The sequence below is a fragment of the Anomaloglossus baeobatrachus genome, chromosome 3 (assembly GCF_048569485.1).
Source record: "Anomaloglossus baeobatrachus isolate aAnoBae1 chromosome 3, aAnoBae1.hap1, whole genome shotgun sequence".
NCBI lineage: Eukaryota > Metazoa > Chordata > Amphibia > Anura > Aromobatidae > Anomaloglossus > Anomaloglossus baeobatrachus.
This window is the reverse complement of record NC_134355.1, coordinates 582752030-582770589: the sequence shown is the minus strand read 5'-3', so window position 1 is coordinate 582770589 and position 18560 is coordinate 582752030. Positions and strand designations below refer to the sequence as shown.

General features: G+C 43.3%; 1 protein-coding gene across 2 annotated transcripts; it reads left to right on the top strand.

Moving 5' to 3' along the window:
• The first annotated feature begins 217 nt into the window (after positions 1-217).
• Positions 218-15697, top strand: LOC142295614 (microtubule-associated serine/threonine-protein kinase 1-like). Of its 2 annotated transcripts, XM_075338714.1 has the most exons (16): positions 218-509; positions 6316-6417; positions 6845-6938; positions 7251-7321; positions 9186-9271; positions 9595-9803; positions 10267-10405; positions 10501-10633; positions 10772-10937; positions 11090-11188; positions 11440-11562; positions 11715-11824; positions 12152-13383; positions 14123-14211; positions 15048-15137; positions 15357-15697. In XM_075338714.1, the coding sequence occupies exons 1-16, from the start codon at positions 282-284 to the stop codon at positions 15494-15496; spliced, it is 3111 nt and encodes a 1036-aa protein (XP_075194829.1). In that variant the 5' UTR covers positions 218-281; the 3' UTR covers positions 15497-15697. The 2 variants fall into 2 exon arrangements, with proteins under 2 accessions (XP_075194829.1, XP_075194830.1); XM_075338715.1 differs by lacking the exons at positions 218-509; positions 6316-6417; positions 6845-6938; positions 7251-7321; positions 9186-9271 and adding an exon at positions 9354-9442.
• Positions 15698-18560: the final 2863 nt, after the last annotated feature.

Below are 18560 nucleotides of genomic sequence, written 5' to 3'. Positions count from 1 at the left end.
TATATAAAGCCCCCATAGCTCTGTCCTCTATGCCTGCATCTGGTACTAATGCTCAGCTACCTTGTTGCCTCCTTAAGGCTTGCTAGGCAACTTCCTTATAAGGTAAGATGCCCCTTTAAGAATAGAACTTGGGGTTCCATTGTGACATCACAATTAAGAATCCCTACTTATACAAGTGTTTTCACTCTCATTCTCACTTTGACACTTGTGGTCATTGCTGTTAGTGATAAGCTATATAGCTCTTCATATACAGATTGCGCTTTGCATTACTTTTACTTGAAATGTCTGGAATTTCTCCAGATAAACTTCAGGAGTTAGCACAACTCCAGGAGATTCTTTCCAACTATGACCCTGACTTTGTGCTACCACTACCCTGTGGCGTCCTCAGCTTCACTTACCGGCTGGTTATGAAGCTAGTGACAGACTGCCTGACCAAATACAAACATGGTCGAATTAGCTCAGAATATCTTGAGCATTTACAGCAAAACATCAGGACATCAGTACAAGAGGTAAATAGCAGACAATCTGCACAAATCTTATAAAAATTGTAATAATAGAAAATAACAATGGAATAAAAATGTAAGTTTAATATTTATCAAGTAGCCTGATAAGAGTAGCCAAAAAGCCAAAATAGGGCCCACAGGCTATATGACAAGGGAGGGGGTGGGATCTAAAGGGTTAATTGAATTAGGGGTGGGAAGGTTGTGATTGTGGAGGAATAGAATTGGCAGCTTTTTAAGAGCAAGGGAATTTTTTGCTTTTCCCCTCCCATTTTTTAATCATTTTTTTTCAAGATCCATAAATAAGTTATTTTTCTATGGACATAGATGAGTGAGGAGTTGTTGTTGTTGTTGTTTTGCAAGAAGAGTTGAAGCTGTGAATGGCTGTATTCTTTTTACCATGCAATGTGCTGAACAATGGGAATACAATTCCAAGTGTGATGAAAAGGTAACAAAAATGCAATCCATGCTAAAAGACTTTTATTATGCAGAAAAATTACCTGAAAACATTATTCTACACGTCAGTCTGATAACTGTGATATCAAACAGGCAGTGAGATTTTCATGTTTAACTGATGTAAATATAATCAGAATCTGCTGAGGTTATTGTGGGGGGAATGGCGACTTCGATTCTATCCCAATATAACTAGAGGGCCTAGGTCTTGTGAAGATTGGGGGTATTAATCTATTATATAAAGCTGAGTGTATGTATATATACGTGTGTGTGTGTGTGTGTGTGTGTGTGTGTGTGTGTGTGTGTGTGTGTGTGTGTGTGTGTGTGTGTGTGTGTGTATGTCTGCTAAAGTAATCCGCAAAGTCGCATGTACAATCACAAAAGTTTGCACAGACATCACATTTGACTCAGGAAACATCATAGACTGTTTTCAGGGGAAATTTTAACCCCGCGCTTAACAGTTATTCGCCAAAAAAATGCCTCCATTAAAGTCAGTGAGCTGGGAGCCACAATGCAGCCAGAACTTCAGAATTTTGGCGTGTCACAATGCGCAGCCACATCCTTGAATGGAATGTTGCTGTGTCACAATGCAGCCAGGGAAAGAGACAGACCGACAGGGAATGAGACAGACAGACACAGATAGACAAAGAGACAGACAGGGAAAGAAATACAGAGACAGGGGAAAAGACAGACAGACACAGATAGACAGAGAGAGACAGACAGGGAAATAGACAGACACACAGACAGAAATGGAGACAGACAGAGACTGGGAGAGAGACAGACAGTTAGTATCCTGGGCAACGCCGGGTACTACAGCTAGTCTAATATGAGACTTTTACATTCCATTGGAAACACAAACTCAAAAAGTGAAAGAACCCGGTGGAGGAGCCACAACTGGTTCACAGCAGCTCAGAGCACATGGTAACAAAAAGGAGAACTAGAGCAAAATTTACTGAAGCAATATCACAAGTTTTTTATACAAGATTTCAAAGTGCAAAGTGCAATACAATGAATCACATTAATAATAATATATAGAGAAAGGAAAGGATGGGGGGCAGGTGGTATGAGCAGAACAGTAGCCTGGTACAGACAAACAGGAAAAAGATGTTCCCAAAAACAAAAGTAGGGGCTCCTATATCCTTGACATACAGTAAAATTATGAGTAGAAAGACAAAAGTAAATAGATAAACTGGATAAAGAGGTCTGAGGTCGTATAGAAGGTAGATCTGTATAAGATTGCTCTAGCAAGGAGATGGAACACTGTATATAGTAAATACAAAGTTATCAAGGAGGCCAAAACGAAGGGGTACGGAGTTCATAAGTATTAATAACCCTTATGAGGCGCTAATGTAGTTGTTATATAATATCCAGAGGGACAAAGAAAAAAACCAAGAAATAGCATGTGTCGCTCGGGTAGGAGACGACAGACCACGTATCCATGGAAATGGGTAATCTGTAGGTCAGGGTCCAAACAATATATATATATATATATATATATATATATATATATATATATATATATATATATATATATATATATAAATTGTCCCAAAGGAGAATAGAATCTATAGGGCAAAAAGGCAGAATGCATACAAGTGCAAGATATGTGGAGGCACTAGAGTAATGGCCGTCTGGTAGGCACCTAATACAATAAGTGGCAATACTGAAAATAGTTCAAAGATATTATCCAAGAATACCTTAAAAGCGTATTAGAAAAAATCAAGTGTCAGAGGAGCTGGGCAAAATTGCCCGTAAGGGGGAACATAATTACCTGAGTCCGGTGGTAAGAGAAGGCGACCATGTCGCTTGCTGCTTCATCATGGGGGAAAGTGAAAGGTGATGCACATGTCCGGTTGTGTGACTCCTAAATACCTCCGCGGTAGTTGAAACCGCGAATAGGATTCACAGTTCCGGAGGCAGTCGGCGCATGCGCGGACCAGCCTAAGCACCCCCCGTTACGCAACCCCGGCAGTCAAAGAGTCAGGCGCATGCGCGGGGGCCCGTGCAATAAATGCCTGAGCCACCGCGTATGCGCGGACTCCATGGAGACGCCGGAGTGCGGCCAGGGGACGGAGAGCGCGCGCGCGCATGCGCACAAGACTCTGGCAACTGTGAATGGACGAACAGAGATGTTGGTACATATAGAGAGTAATGCAAAGGGATAGTATAAGTAAGGCAAAAAAGATGTATGTGCCAATATAGTCATTCATAGTAAATAACACATATATATGACAAGTGGCTATAAGCCGATAGAATGGGTAACAATGAGAACCCATCAGAAGGTAAAAATATACATAATGCAAAATCGATGGCTGTAGAAGCAAGAGGATCCCCAGATGGAATATGAATAGAATAACGTCTCTGGACATCAGTGGTTTTCAAAGATAATCAGGTCCAATCCATTTAGTTGGAAGTCACATGGGGCATGTAGCAACATATAGTGGAAAGCTAAAAAGAAAAGAAAAAAATGCATGGAGAAGTATGAATTAAAATAAGTTAAAAACCACAAAAACCAGACACCTGTTTTTGCAATGGAAAACATAGACAAACATTACCGTATTCAGATTTTATTTGCTAATATGCAGTAATAATAAAGGTAAAGGAAGTGCCATTGCAAAAAATTGAAGCAGAGGATAACCCACTAAACGAAACAGATGAGATTAGCCTACAAAAATGAGGCAAAACTCAAACTAGTCTAATATTTAGAGCTGACTGTATGTAAGTATGTATGCATGTACAGTTAGGTCCAGAAATATTTGGACAGTGACACAAGTTTTGTTATTTTAGCTGTTTACAAAAACATGTTCAGAAATACAATTATATATATATATAATATGGGCTGAAAGTGCACACTCCCAGCTGCAATATGAGAGTTTTCACATCCAAATCGGAGAAAGGGTTTAGGAATCATAGCTCTGTAATGCATAGCCTCCTCTTTTTAAAGGGACCAAAAGTAATTGGACAAGGGACTCTAAGGGCTGCAATTAACTCTGAAGGCGTCTCCCTCGTTAACCTGTAATCAATGAAGTAGTTAAATGGTCTGGGGTTGATTACAGATGTGTGGTTTTTCATTTGGAAGCTGTTGCTGTGACCAGACAACATGCGGTCTAAGGAACTCTCAATTGAGGTGAAGCAGAACATCCTGAGGCTGAAAAAAAAGAAAAAATCCATCAGAGAGATAGCAGACATGCTTGGAGTAGCAAAATCAACAGTCGGGTACATTCTGAGAAAAAAGGAATTGACTGGTGAGCTTGGGAACTCAAAAAGGCCTGGGCGTCCACGGATGACAACAGTGGTGGATGATCGCCGCATACTTTCTTTGGTGAAGAAGAACCCGTTCACAACATCAACTGAAGTCCAGAACACTCTCAGTGAAGTAGGTGTATCTGTCTCTAAGTACACAGTAAAGAGAAGACTCCATGAAAGTAAATACAAAGGGTTCACATCTAGATGCAAACCATTCATCAATTCCAAAAATAGACAGGCCAGAGTTAAATTTGCTGAAAAACACCTCATGAAGCCAGCTCAGTTCTGGAAAAGTATTCTATGGACAGATGAGACAAAGATCAACCTGTACCAGAATGATGGGAAGAAAAATGTTTGGAGAAGAAAGGGAGCGGCACATGATCCAAGGCACACCACATCCTCTGTAAAACATGGTGGAGGCAACGTGATGGCATGGGCATGCATGGCTTTCAATGGCACTGGGTCACTTGTGTTTATTGATGACATAACAGCAGACAAGAGTAGCCGGATGAATTCTGAAGTGTACCGGGATATACTTTCAGCCCAGATTCAGCCAAATGCCGCAAAGTTGATCGGACGGCGCTTCATAGTACAGATGGACAATGACCCCAAGCATACAGCCAAAGCTACCCAGGAGTTCATGAGTGCAAAAAAGTGGAACATTCTGCAATGGCCAAGTCAATCACCAGATCTTAACCCAATTGAGCATGCATTTCACTTGCTCAAATCCAGACTTAAGACGGAAAGACCCACAAACAAGCAAGACCTGAAGGCTGCGGCTGTAAAGGCCTGGCAAAGCATTAAGAAGGAGGAAACCCAGCGTTTGGTGATGTCCATGGGTTCCAGACTTAAGGCAGTGATTGCCTCCAAAGGATTTGCAACAAAATATTGAATTAAAAATATTTTGTTTGGGTTTGGTTTATTTGTCCAATTACTTTTGACCTCCTAAAATGTGGAGTGTTTGTAAAGAAATGTGTACAATTCCTACAATTTCTATCAGATATTTTTGTTCAAACCTTCAAATTAAACGTTACAATCTGCACTTGAATTCTGTTGTAGAGGTTTCATTTCAAATCCAATGTGGTGGCATGCAGACCCCAACTCGCGAAAATTGTGTCACTGTCCAAATATTTCTGGACCTAACCGTATGTATGTATGTATGTATGCTAAAGGAATTTGCTCCGTTGCATGTACAATCACAAACTTTTGCACATACACTCCATTTAACTCAGGGAACGTCATAGACTGTTTTGCGGGGAAATTTTAACCCCACACTTTACAGATATTCGCCAAAAAATGGCCTCCATTAAAGTCAATGGAGCTGTGAGCCACACTGCATCCAGAACTTCAGAAGAATGTGCAGCCATGCCCTTGAATGGAATGTTGGTATGTCACAATGCAGTCAGGGAAAGAGACAGAGACAGACAGGGAAAGAGACAGACAGGGAAAGATACAGACAGACAGGGAAAAAAAATGAACAGACAAAGAAACAGACAGACACAGAAAAAGAAACAGACCCAGACAAAGAGACAGACACAGACAAAGAGATAGACAGGGAAATACAGCGAAAGAGACAGACAGAGAGGGAAGGAAACAGACAGACAAAGTGATAGAGAGAAATAGACAGCCACAAACAGAGAGTCAGTCAGAGAGGGAGACAGACAGAGACTAGGAGAGAAACAGAGAGACAGTTACTATCCCGGGCAACGCCGGGTGCTACAGCTAGTGTAGAGTATTAATACCTTACTCCTTGTACCAGTGTGGTTCTTGTACAGTGTAATTCTTAATTAGGCGTTGTTTTTTTCTTCTGGTTTAGCCCCATTGATATATATAATTGTGGGGCTGCCATGGTTGAAGTCACCCCAAGATTGAGTTCTAAAGTTAATAAACGCTGCTGTGGCCGTTTTATACCGATCTCAAGCAGTCATGTGTCTTATTTACATACACTGGGTATGGAGGATGGACGAGGAGATTTTAAGGTTTACAAGATACCGGACCCCTCGTCAGCTCTCAATATAAGAATTTTAGTGCAGATAGGAGTAAGATGGTGATGTAAATGGCCTCCTACATTCTTCATTTTCTCTCATGAATTTCTTGTTTATTTTCATCTCTATAGGCTGAAGAAAAATCCCAAAGTGGAGAATTGGCCTTTATTAAACAACTGGCTGAAAATGTCCTGATGATACTGGAGTACCCATTCTGCTCACTGGAGCGTCAGGTAAGGATCCATCATCTTCTATATCTCATGTCCTTGTTGTCTGATCTTCTCCAGATGTCCAGTCATGTAGCAGAAGGTCAGATTTATGATGTTCGTGTTCTCCCTTTGTCTTATGACAGCCTGTCTCTGCAGCTCCATCTGTGATGGCAGTCTGTACTCAGTGGAGTGGAGTTTGTATTTATGCTTCTGTCTCGCTCGGTCATCACAATCTTATAAATGCTGCAGTTCTGGGAAGTTATTAGAGAACAGTTGTATATACAAGTCCATTACATATTAATGTAGATTTAATAGAGGCAGCGGTCAGGTATAATTCATCCCATACTGAAATTATTAAGTAAATCCAGGTTTAATCCTTCCTGCCTTATATATACACGGTAATTTAGTATTTCTGAAATGTTATATTAATTGTATATATTATATCCATCAGGAAACATCAGAAGGTGACTCCGAAGAGAGGCCACACCTAAATGAGTCTGACAGTGATACCAGTCAGCAGGGGCCTAATACTGATCTGATAGAAGGTAAGCTGATCACCAATATTTTACATTCAAATATCAAGTAATAGAGAACGACAGAGAATATGTAGATTTACTCTTCATCCTCTGTATGAAGCCGGTAGTTGCTCTAGAACCCCCTATAGACTATAATGGAGGAGCTCATATAATTCTGCTTCTCTCTTCTGGGCTTTTCTCAGCTTAAAAAAGTAAAAAGAGGCACATGAGTCCCCGATCAGATCACTGTTGGGGATTCGATCAGAATCTTGACCAATCACACATTTATCTACTGATATAAATTATGACATGACGTCTCTTCATTATCTATCATTATTTTAGGAATAACTGTACCGGCAAATACTGAATGTGGAATATGTGAGACACCAGAGATCGTCCATGAATCTGCCAGTGTAAGTATCAGAGTGACTTCTGTATATTATCAGATGACGGCGTACGAATTACACATTCCATATTGTATCCCATACGACAATGGGATGTCTCTGTTCTTCATGCAGATCAGACCTATTATGTGTCATGTTGGCATTATTCCTGCCTCCACTGTGTGATGTCCCTCGTCATCCCCTGTAGTAGAACAATATATGTATACTACAAGGAGACCTGATTCTAACGCATCGGGTATTCTGGAATTTATTGTGTAGTTAATGTATGATTTTTGTTATATATATATAGCTTTTGTTGTGTGTAGTTGCCAAGTGTTTGTGTAGGGCCCTGTAAATGTTCTGGGTGTTGTCTGGGTGTGGGGGTGTATGAGAGCAGTGTTGTTTGTGTGTTGCGTTGTATTGTTTGTGGAGCGCTGTGTATCTGCAGCGTTGTGTGTGTGTGGTGTTGTGTGTGTTGCGCGGTTTATGTGGGTGTGGGGTGTGTGTGTTTTGGGGGGAGGTATGTTTTGTGCAGTGTGTGTGTGTTGGAGGAGTTGTCCTGGGGAGAGAGGAATCTAATAGGAGGAGTAGTCCTGGGGAGAGAGGAGTATAATAGACGGAATAGTCCTGGGGGGAGAGAAGTATAATAGGAGGAGTAGGCCTGGGGGGAGAGGAGTATAATAGAAGGAGTAGTCCTGGGGAGAGAGGAGTCTAAAAGGAGGAGTAGTCCTGGGGAGAGAGGAGTATAATAGACGGAATAGTCCTGGGGGGAGAGAAGTATAATAGGAGGAGTAGGCCTGGGGGGAGAGGAGTATAATAGAAGGAGTAGTCCTGGGGAGAGAGGAGTCTAAAAGGAGGAGTAGTCCTGGGGGGAGAGGAGTATAATAGGAGGAGTAGTCCTGGGGAGAGAGGAGTATAATAGGAGGAGTAGTCCTGGGGGGAGAGGAGTATAATAGGTGGAGTAATCCTGGGAAGAGAGTAGTATAATAGGTGGAGTAGTATTGGGGAGAGAGGAGTATAATAGGAGGAGTAGTCCTGGGGAGAGAGGAGTATAATAGGTGGAGTGGTCCTGGAGGTAAGGAGTATAATAGGTGGAGTAGTCCTGGGGAGAGAGGAGTATAATAGGAGGAGTAGTCCTGGGGCAGAGGAGTATAATAGGAGGAGTAGTCCTGGGGGGAGAGGAGTATAATAGGAGGAGTAGTCCTGGGGAGATAGGAGTATAATAGGAGGAGGAGTCCTGGGGAGAGAGGAGTATAATAAGAGGAGTAGTCCTGGGGGTAGAGGAGTATAATAGGTGGAATAGTCCTGGGGAGAGAGGAATATAATAGGAGGAGTAGTCCTGGGGAGAGAGGAATATAATAGGAAGAGTAGTCCTGGGGAGAGATGAGGATAATAGAAGGAGTAGTCCTGGGGAGAGAGGAGTATAATAGGTGGAGAAGTCCTGGGGAGGAGGTGTATAGGTGCCCAATGTGTGCGGTGGGCGTGGCCGAGCGGGTCAATGTCTGTGGTGGGCGTGGCCGAGCGGGTCAACGTGTGCAGTGGGCATGGCCGAGTGGGTCAGCGTGTGCAGTGGGCGTGGCAGAGCGGGCCAATGCATGCGGTGGGCGTGGCCGAGCGACCAATGCGTGCGGGTTTGTCACTGTAATGACTCATTTTGAAGCAAGACAGACAGACAGACAGACAGAATAAGGCAATTATATATATAGATAAATAGATGGAGGATATAGCCCTTTAATATAAGAGCGTCTGTGGAGGGTCCGGCTTGTATCACGTCCTCTACATCTGCTGCGGTGTAGTCAGTGGGACATAATATAGAAGGGAGATGTTCCTTCATCTGGAGATTTTATTTTTCTGTAGTTTCTATGACTTAATGTAATGTTTTATTAATTTTTAGGCCGTGAGTGGATCCTTAAATGTGATGAGAAATCCTTCTAAGAAAGACTATGATCCAATCAAGCTGATCAGCTTTGGAGGTTTTGGGTGAGCTTTTCTTTGATATAGTTATTTCCCAGGGCTCCTTATGACGATGCCTATGTCTCTGTTTCCTTCTCGTGCAGTGTTCCCACAGAGAAATTAGGAGTCCACATCACTGTCCTCATCTGTTACTATTCAGGACAAATGGGATGGATTTGGGATGAGGACCTACCATAGGTGATCATTTATGGAGTGTTAGTCTATGTATGTATAGATACGGATTTCTAGAAATGGTCTCTAGTATTAACCATTAGTACAGAAGATCATTTGATGAGGTCTATAGACAGATTATTAGTAACAATTGATAATAAATTATTCCTCTTCTCCAGTGCCGTCCACTTAGTGCGCCATAAAGACACAAAGCAGATCTGCGCTATGAAGAAAATTGACAAGCAGAACCTAAAAAATAGAAAGAGTCTTGAACAAGCCTTTCTGGAGAGGGACATCTCAGCAATTGCAGATTGTCCATTTGTGGTCTCCATGTTCTGCTCCTTTCCTACTAGACAACATCTTTGTATGGTGATGGAGTATGCACCAGGTAGGACACATCCATTGTATCTATATACTGCCCACGTCTGCTTAATCTGAGCTCCTTATATATACCCAGATTGTGACCACATGAGCGTTTACATGTCCGCACAGCATTTACTATAAGTTATCTATTACCAAGATCCCTGAAAAATCATTGATCTCTGTGAAACCCTCGGGCGTATGTCCTGACTGAGCATGGCAGCAATTTCTGATAAGGATAAAAGTATAACTTGTTTCTTTTTGAACAGTTTTTATAGATGGGAACTTTCACAGAGAAATATATGAGGCTTGTAGATGAGGCCGGGCTCTATCTCTATCTCTGTAGGATACAATATACGCTGTGCATTATACAGTTTGTCTCTATATATGACCTCCTGTTCCAATATCTCCAATTATTTCTCATTTACCCTCATCATGTGTAATTTTCATTGTAACAAACCCTCACCTGTGATATTTGCTTTCCCGTGTAGGAGGAGACTGTGGCAGTCTCCTAACAAGCAGAGGTGCTTTTCATCCCAACTTGGCCCGGTTGTACATTGCAGAAACAGTTGTTGCTGTGGATTATCTGCATAACCATGGTGTGGTTCACAGAGACCTGAAGCCTGAGAAGTAAGTGACCCCTGTAATATAATGAAGGGGAAGAAAGTTACAGATTGTTATATAGAGTCTATGGGTTATTACTGACGCCATCTTTTCTTTCACAGCCTCCTGATAACAGCTACAGGACATATTAAAGTCACTGATTTTGGGCTTTCAAAACTCGGCCTCATGAGACCAACGTCCAACGTCTACAAGACTCCAACTGAGGACATCATCAGAGAGTTCTGTGATAAAGAGGTCGGCCTTACTTACAGGATCTTGTACTTTACCAATCTCTTCTCTTTCTCCTTATCTGATCATTTCTCATCTAGTCGTTTCCTTTGATGTTGTAATGATATTTATTGATCATCATCTCATGTTTTTGTTTGTTTCCAGGCTACTGGCACGCTTGCCTACATGGCCCCAGAAGTCCTCCTAATGAAAGGATATGGAAGACCTATTGACTGGTGGTCATTAGGGATCGTTCTATATATATTCCTTTCTGGATATGAACCATTTACTGGGGCTTCTCCGTGGGAGACTGAACACGGGATCATCTATAGTAAGTAACATAATTTGAATGCTATGTGATGTCTCTGTTATTTGGTTTGATTTGCTCTGTGCTTAAGTTTCTATCTATGTTAAGAAAAAAAAAAGTCCTGAAAATAAATGCAGATGTTTTATTTTCTGTAATACTTGCTTTTTATATAACAGATGACATACCTTGGAAATTTGATAATTACTGTCCACAAAAAGCTAAAGAATTAATCACAGAGCTGCTGAGAAAAAATCCTGCACATCGACTTGGGACAGGTAATATAATATTATTAATAATGACTTATTACACCTCAGTGACCAGACAAAAGACAGTGTCCATGAGGTCCAGCACTGAGGGTCTCTACTCCACCTACTTGTCCATTCCCCATTCCTCATACTATGACTTTCATTACATTTCCTTCATGTCTGGCTCTGTTTTATATTTAGTTCAGAATAACAAACTGTACAGATATAGAGACGTTTCTCTAACAATGACTGTCATTTTCTTCCTTGTTTTCCTTTTCCAGGAGGGGCAAATGAGATCAAAATGCATCCATTCCTGCGGCACTTGGACTTTGACAACCTGCTAAGTCAGAAACCCCTGTTCATACCTAATCTAAAGTCAGATGAGGACATCGGCCACTTTAACAGTAAGTAACATGAGACGTCATCTGCAGAAAACGGCTGTGTGTCTTGTCTTTCATTGTATGTGACAATCAGCTCTCATCATTATTAGTGATAACATGGTGACTGTCTGACCGAGTCTTCTTCTAATAATCTCGAATAACACGTTACTTTGCAGCTCAGTCTATGAAATACAAACATATGGATTCAGATGAGGAGGACACGAGTGATGACAATGAGTGGCCAGAAGTCCAAAATTTTATATCACCTTATCAAAAGTTTTCTAAAGTAAGTATGTGGCCAATAAAAATTAATAATAATTAAGGATGATCTAATACCTCAAATATTGGGCTTCGCGAATATTTTACGAATAGGTCGCCGCTATTCGCGAATACTCAATGCGCAATGTAAGTCTATGAGAAACCCAAATAGTTGTTATTCGGGCTTCCCATAGACTTACATTGCGCATCGAATATTCGCATATCAGCGACCTATTCGGAAAATATTCGAGAAGCCGAATATTTGAGGTATTCGATCATCCCTAATAATAATAAAACCTATAATTCTGAAAAAGTTTTAAAATAAATCTATTTTATATTTCTACATTTATTTTAGCTATATATCACCAATACTGAGAGGATGACCAATGAAGAGCCTGTGTCACCTCCAGGGTGTTCCATAACCAATACTGAGAGGATGACCAATGAAGAGCCTGTGTCACCTCCAGGGGGTTCCATAACCAATACTGAGAGGATGACCAATGAAGAGCCTGTGTCACCTCCAGGAGGTTCCATAACCAATACTGAGAGGATGACCAATGAAGAACCTGTGTCACCTCCAGGGGGTTCCATAACCAATACTGAGAGGATGACCAATGAAAAGCCTGTGTCACCTCCAGGGGGTTCCATAACCAATACTGAGAGGATGACCAATGAAGAGCCTTTGTCACCTCCAGGGGGTTCCATAACCAATACTGAGAGGATGACCAATGAAGAGCCTGTGTCACCTCCAGGGGGTTCCATAACTAATACTGAGAGGATGACCAATGAAGAGCCTGTGTCACCTCCAGGGGGATCCATAACCAATACTGAGAGGATGACCAATGAAGAGCCTGTGTCACCTCCAGGGGGTTCCATAACCAATACTGAGAGGATGACCAATGAAGAGCCTGTGTCACCTCCAGGGGGTTCCATAACCAATACTGAGAGGATGACCAATGAAGAGCCTGTGTCACCTCCAGGGGGTTCCATAACCAATACTGAGAGGATGACTAATGAAGAGCCTGTGTCACCTCCAGGGGGATCCATAACCAATAGTGAGAGGATGACCAATGAAGAGCCTGTGTCACCTCCAGGGGGTTCCATAACCAATACTGAGAGGATGACCAATGAAGAGCCTGTGTCACCTCCAGGGGGTTCCATAACTAATACTGAGAGGATGACCAATGAAGAGTCTGTGTCACCTCCAGGGGGTTCCATAACCAATACTGAGAGGATGACCAATGAAGAGCCTGTGTCACCTCCAGAGGGTTCCATAACCAATACTGAGAGGATGACCAATGAAGAGTCTGTGTCACCTCCAGGGGGTTCCATAACCAATACTGAGAGGATGACCAATGAAGAGCCTGTGTCACCTCCAGAGGGTTCCATAACCAATACTGAGAGGATGACCAATGAAGAGTCTGTGTCACCTCCAGGGGGTTCCATAACTAATACTGAGAGGATGACCAATGAAGAGTCTGTGTCACCTCCAGGGGGATCCATAACCAATACTGAGAGGATGACCAATGAAGAGTCTGTGTCACCTCCAGGGTGTTCCCTAGAGAACAGCGAAAAACCATCAGACATGTACGTAGATTATTATTATTATTACTATTATTATGTGATTTACAAGAGACGAGTAAGGCTATGTGCGCACGCTGCGTTTTTTTGACGCTGTGTTTTTGTGCGTTTTTGGCCGATAAAAATGCACAAAAACGCACCTGGGTCGAAAAAACGCGTAAAAAAACGCATGCGTTTTTACCGCGATTTGGTGCGTTTTGGACTGCGTTTTGCTGCATTTTTGATCTCTGCGTTTTTCCAATACATTGCATGGGCGGAAAACGCAGAAAAACGCAGGAAAGAATTGACATGTCCATTTTTTTTTCAAGCTCAAAAACGCAGCTTAAAAAAACAGTTGTGTGCGGACAGCAAAAATGAAAACTCATAGACTTTGCTGGGGAAGCAAAGTCATGCAGTTTTGAGGCCAAAAACGCACCCGAAAAACGCGCAAAAACGCCGCGAAAAACAAACTGTGTGCACAGAGCCTAACACAAATCTAAATCCAGCATCCACCGCCCCATGATTGCTGATCTCTGTAGTTCTGGCTTGTGATAACAATGTGATAACAGCTGATTATTGAGACCAGCCATTCATGTCCAGCTCTGTACAGGCCAACATTACTAGTTAGAGTCCAAAATTTCTGGTAAAATGGGGTCCTGAGTGGGGTATCTCTTCCGTATTGTCCTAATTGGCCTTACAAACAGGTGTTTGTTCTTCTATAATGTTTTTTATGTAACTTAATTGACTGTTTTTTTCTACCAAACAGACAGAAGGAATCTTCCCTTTCCAAATCTGATGGTGAGAGTCAGTGTTTCACTGTTAAACACACTGCGGCATCCTCACCCTCCGTCTCAGGTATGTACAGATTTATAGATCATCCTATTATTTATCTATTCTCTTATATAGTGCTATTAATTCCACAGCACTTTACAGACATGATCATCACTGTCCCCATTGGGGCTCCCAATCTACATTTCCTATCAGTATGTCCTTGTAGTGGGAGGAAACTGGAGGAAACTCACAGATTATACGGGGAGAACATACAAACTCCTTGCAGATGTTGTCCTTAGCCTATAATCCAAAAGTGTAATGTGAAGCTGCACATGAAGGATCAGGAAATTACTTACTTACATACACATTATATATATATATATATTATATAATCCTCCATACTTTTCCAGAGTTATTGCGCCTTTATATTTAGTGTAAATTTTTGTGGTCTCTCCAAGGGGGTGTGGCTCACAGGATTCTTTGGGGGCGTGTCCTCAGGCTTCTCCGCATTGGTAAACTGTGAGCCACACCCCTATGGTAAACACCATAAAAATGAGCACAACATAATAAAGGCCCATATCTCTGGAACTGAAAAGGGGATGGTAACAAATAAAAAACAGCAAACTCAGGGGAGCAGCGGGAAGAAAAGAAAGGTGAATCCTGGACACTTTTGACCTGGTGACGAGTCCTCTTTAAAGTTGCATTGAAGGTTTATATAACTGATTATATAATAACACTGTAACCTGCTGCAAGTAATGCCATATTAATAAGCAGACACAGATCCTTGGGGAGACACCACATGGCGGCACACAGAATAGTGATAGGTGCATAGTAATCAGTTTGCATTACTCTATGAAGACACAAAGCTAATCTTTTTGGAATTTATAATAATGAACATTTTTCTATGACTTTTTGATTAGAATCTCCAGTTCAGAAGGGAAAAAGATCTGCTCTAAAACTGAGAAAACAGCAAGAAACAGAGACAGTGAAAGAGGGGGAGAGAAGGCGAGGTAAGTGTGACCATAAGCGCCATGTTGTGTGATGTCAGTGAGAATTCATGTGGAGCAGATGTGATCAGTGGTGGGATTGTCACATGTATGATGACGGACAATGATTCCGTACCTGTGTATGGAGAAGGCTCCTCTACCGTCCTGTCAGAGTGACACCACAGTAGTATCTTCTAATATGGAGTCCCATGACTTACACTAGATTTTCATTTCTTCCCACAGGTTCTATCTTCCGCCGGATTATATCATCCTGCCGGCGTAGATTATCCAGGGCTGCTCGCGCTGTCAGAGAAAGCTGCATTTTTTCTTGCTGTCAGCGGGGCTCTCTAGACATCTCGGGGATAGAAGACCCCTACATCTAGTGCCCTGAAGAAACTGCGGCACATCCAGCACCATCTATGGGCGGCACGGTGGCTCAGTGGTTAGCACTGCAGTCTTGCAGCAATGGGGACACCATCTGCAAGGAGTTTGTATGTTCTCCCCGTGTGTGCGTGGGTTTCCTCCGGGCACTCCGGTTTCCTCCCACATCCCAAAGACATATTGATAGGGAATTTAGATTGTGAGCCCCCAAAAAATAAAAATTTAAAATTGATTAATTTCCTTTTGATTATTAATGGCTAACATTACTATACATGTCATAAATGTCTGATGGGTTGGACACCAAACAGGAGAAGATTGGTTCTTTGTCTCCCATTAATCGTCTACACCCCGGCCAGAAGTGGTGTGATGACCACAGATTCTGTTATTCCTAAGGTTATGTGTACACAGCGCCTGTTAGATGGTGTATAAATGTATCTTAACAGCAATAGAGGAAAAATATATAAGATAAAACATAATTTATATTGTTATTTTATATATATAAAAAAGAAAAAAACAACACATACTCATAAAGTGCATAAGTGATTAAAGTGCTATATTACAAGTGTGTCCACACTCATCTCCCGTCCACTGCACATAGAATGACGAATGCTGACTTAGATATCCCAGATAGGTAGCATTATAATCCACATATTATGTAATGCTTATCAGGGCCCTATGTCCAAGTCATCAAATGACCAGCAATATACCTGTAGACAAACCAAAAAGTAACACGAAAGTCACTGGAACAGCATAAATATATCTCCACACATAGTACCCAGGGGATATTCACCATAATGCAGAGATTATAATGTTAGGCATAGCACAAGGCTAATGGTTAATACATACATCATGGCCTAAACCGTCCTCCTGGACATTTTATCAATACTGGACAAAAATTGTTCAGTGCTCAAATAACAACCAGTATTATTGAAATCAAATGGCATCAGTGCTTTCATATTAACATTTCAGCTTCGCTGTACATGGACCCCCTGAACACGGAGTTGTCACCAGTACAGACGAGCTCCAAAGAATTTTTTTATTTATGTCTTACTGTGACGCCCTGGGCAAGCCAGGGGTCACAGGTCACAACATCACATGCACCCCACATTCCCGGCAGGTACACCAAGGCTAACCTAAAATCCTTGTTGCCTTCCTCCAGGGGCTGATGTCCACACCAGGGGGTGGGCCAGGCGGTTGGCTCCGCCCACCGAGGAGTTCACAGCTCTGGAGGCAGGGGAACCAGGCAGTCAAGCTAAGGAAGAGGAAGGAGAAGGAAGTGGTAGAGGAGCTTGAGAGTAGTGACAGAAAAAGTAACAGTTAAGAGAGCCTGAAGTTGGTCCGGGTGTGTGCCCCGGACTGAGACAGCAAGGTCACCAGACGGCGGTGATAGTCTGCAGGGGGACTGCTTGGAGGTTGCCGGAAGGACCGCGGACGGGTGGTGACCCGGCGGTACCGGTGCGGTATACGAAGAACAGTCAGCACCAGGGCAGGGGCCTTTCGGATCCCGGCAAGGCTAGGAGTCGCCATAATTTGCCAAATCCGTCAGTGAAGGGGACCTCTGTCTCCTAACAACCAAGTCCCGATTGAAGGCAACAGTCCGACCGTTAAGGGGAGACACCGCCACCGCCAAGGCACCAGTTTCCCAGGGCCAGCGCCTGCGGGCAAGAGAGGGGCTCCTCCGGCTCATGTCCAGGTCGGGGAGCGGGTAACCGGTGGGGACCCATCGCTACCAAAAAGACTTTACATAGGTGCAGGGAAGAGACCGCCACCGCTAACTGCAGGGAACATCAGCACCGTAACCGTCCGAGGGACCCGTCCAACCAGCCGTTTGTTTATCGAGAACTGTGTCGTGTTTACTGGCTGAGTGAGTACCTCCGTGCCGTGCGGCACAGCGCTGCCCCTGCACCCCCACAGGCCCCATACCCGCCTGTCCACCATACCAACCCCATCACTGGGCCCCGGGACCACCAAACCCCCTACCCACGGAGGGGCAAATCAACAACTGGCTGCTCCATACCATCACTCCCGGGCTCCCCAGACAGAGCAGCGGTGGTGTCCACTTAATCACCACAACCGTGGGTGGCGTCACGGACAATAAACTATCCCAACAACCAATCCCCTTTCACTCACGGGCGAGGAGCGCCGCTCGAGTCCCCGGGATCCGGCCCATCGCTCAAGCCACCGAGCAACAGCAGGCCGCAGCAGCCGCGGCAGCCGGACCCGAGCAGTGGGAGAGCGCGGCGTCCCCTCCTCCGCCCGCGACATTACAGTATCACATTTAATATAAAATCACAGTGGTGATATATAAAATGAAATGGTCTCACTTTATAATTTCCCCTTATAATTGGATAAGACCCTATTGCACTTGTTTGTCCACAGCATTTCAGGCTAAGGGTTAGTGATTCCCAGTCTGGCGCTTGAAAGTTCAGAAGACAAGAAAATGGTCATTTGCAACCTGTGCCATACCAAGCTCGGTAGGGGCCAGACCACTACCAACCTGTCCACTACCAGCATGCCTCATCTAAACACCTGGCTAGGCGACCCTAACGGTTGAGTCCACAATCATTGTCTGCGGGTGACCCCACTGCTATTTCCAATGTGCTACATGCTGGTCGATCCCCTATCCAGAGCGCAAGTGTGAATGCCTCCCACCCTGAAGCTGTCTTTGCACATTCGCAAACAGCATCAACAAGGATGTCCACTTCCTTGTCAAAGTGCAGCATCCAGCTCTCTCTACCCCAGGCCTTGGAACGCAAGTAGAAATACTTAGCGGCCCACCCACAGGCCTAAACACTAAACAGTCACATTTCCAGACTGGAATTGATGCCGTTCAAGCTTGTGGACACTGAGGCTTTCCGATACCTGATGGCGGTGGCCAACCCTCTGTATCCGGTTTCCAGCAGTCCTTATTTCTCCTGGTGTATGGTACACTGGGTAAACTTCATGGAGGCAAGAACCAAATTGGAGCCTGAGCTGGCACACGTGCTACCAACATCTAGAATTTCGAGCCATAGTTCCATAAGGTTTCCTCCACATTCTATGCCAGTTCCTGCACCCCCTACTTCT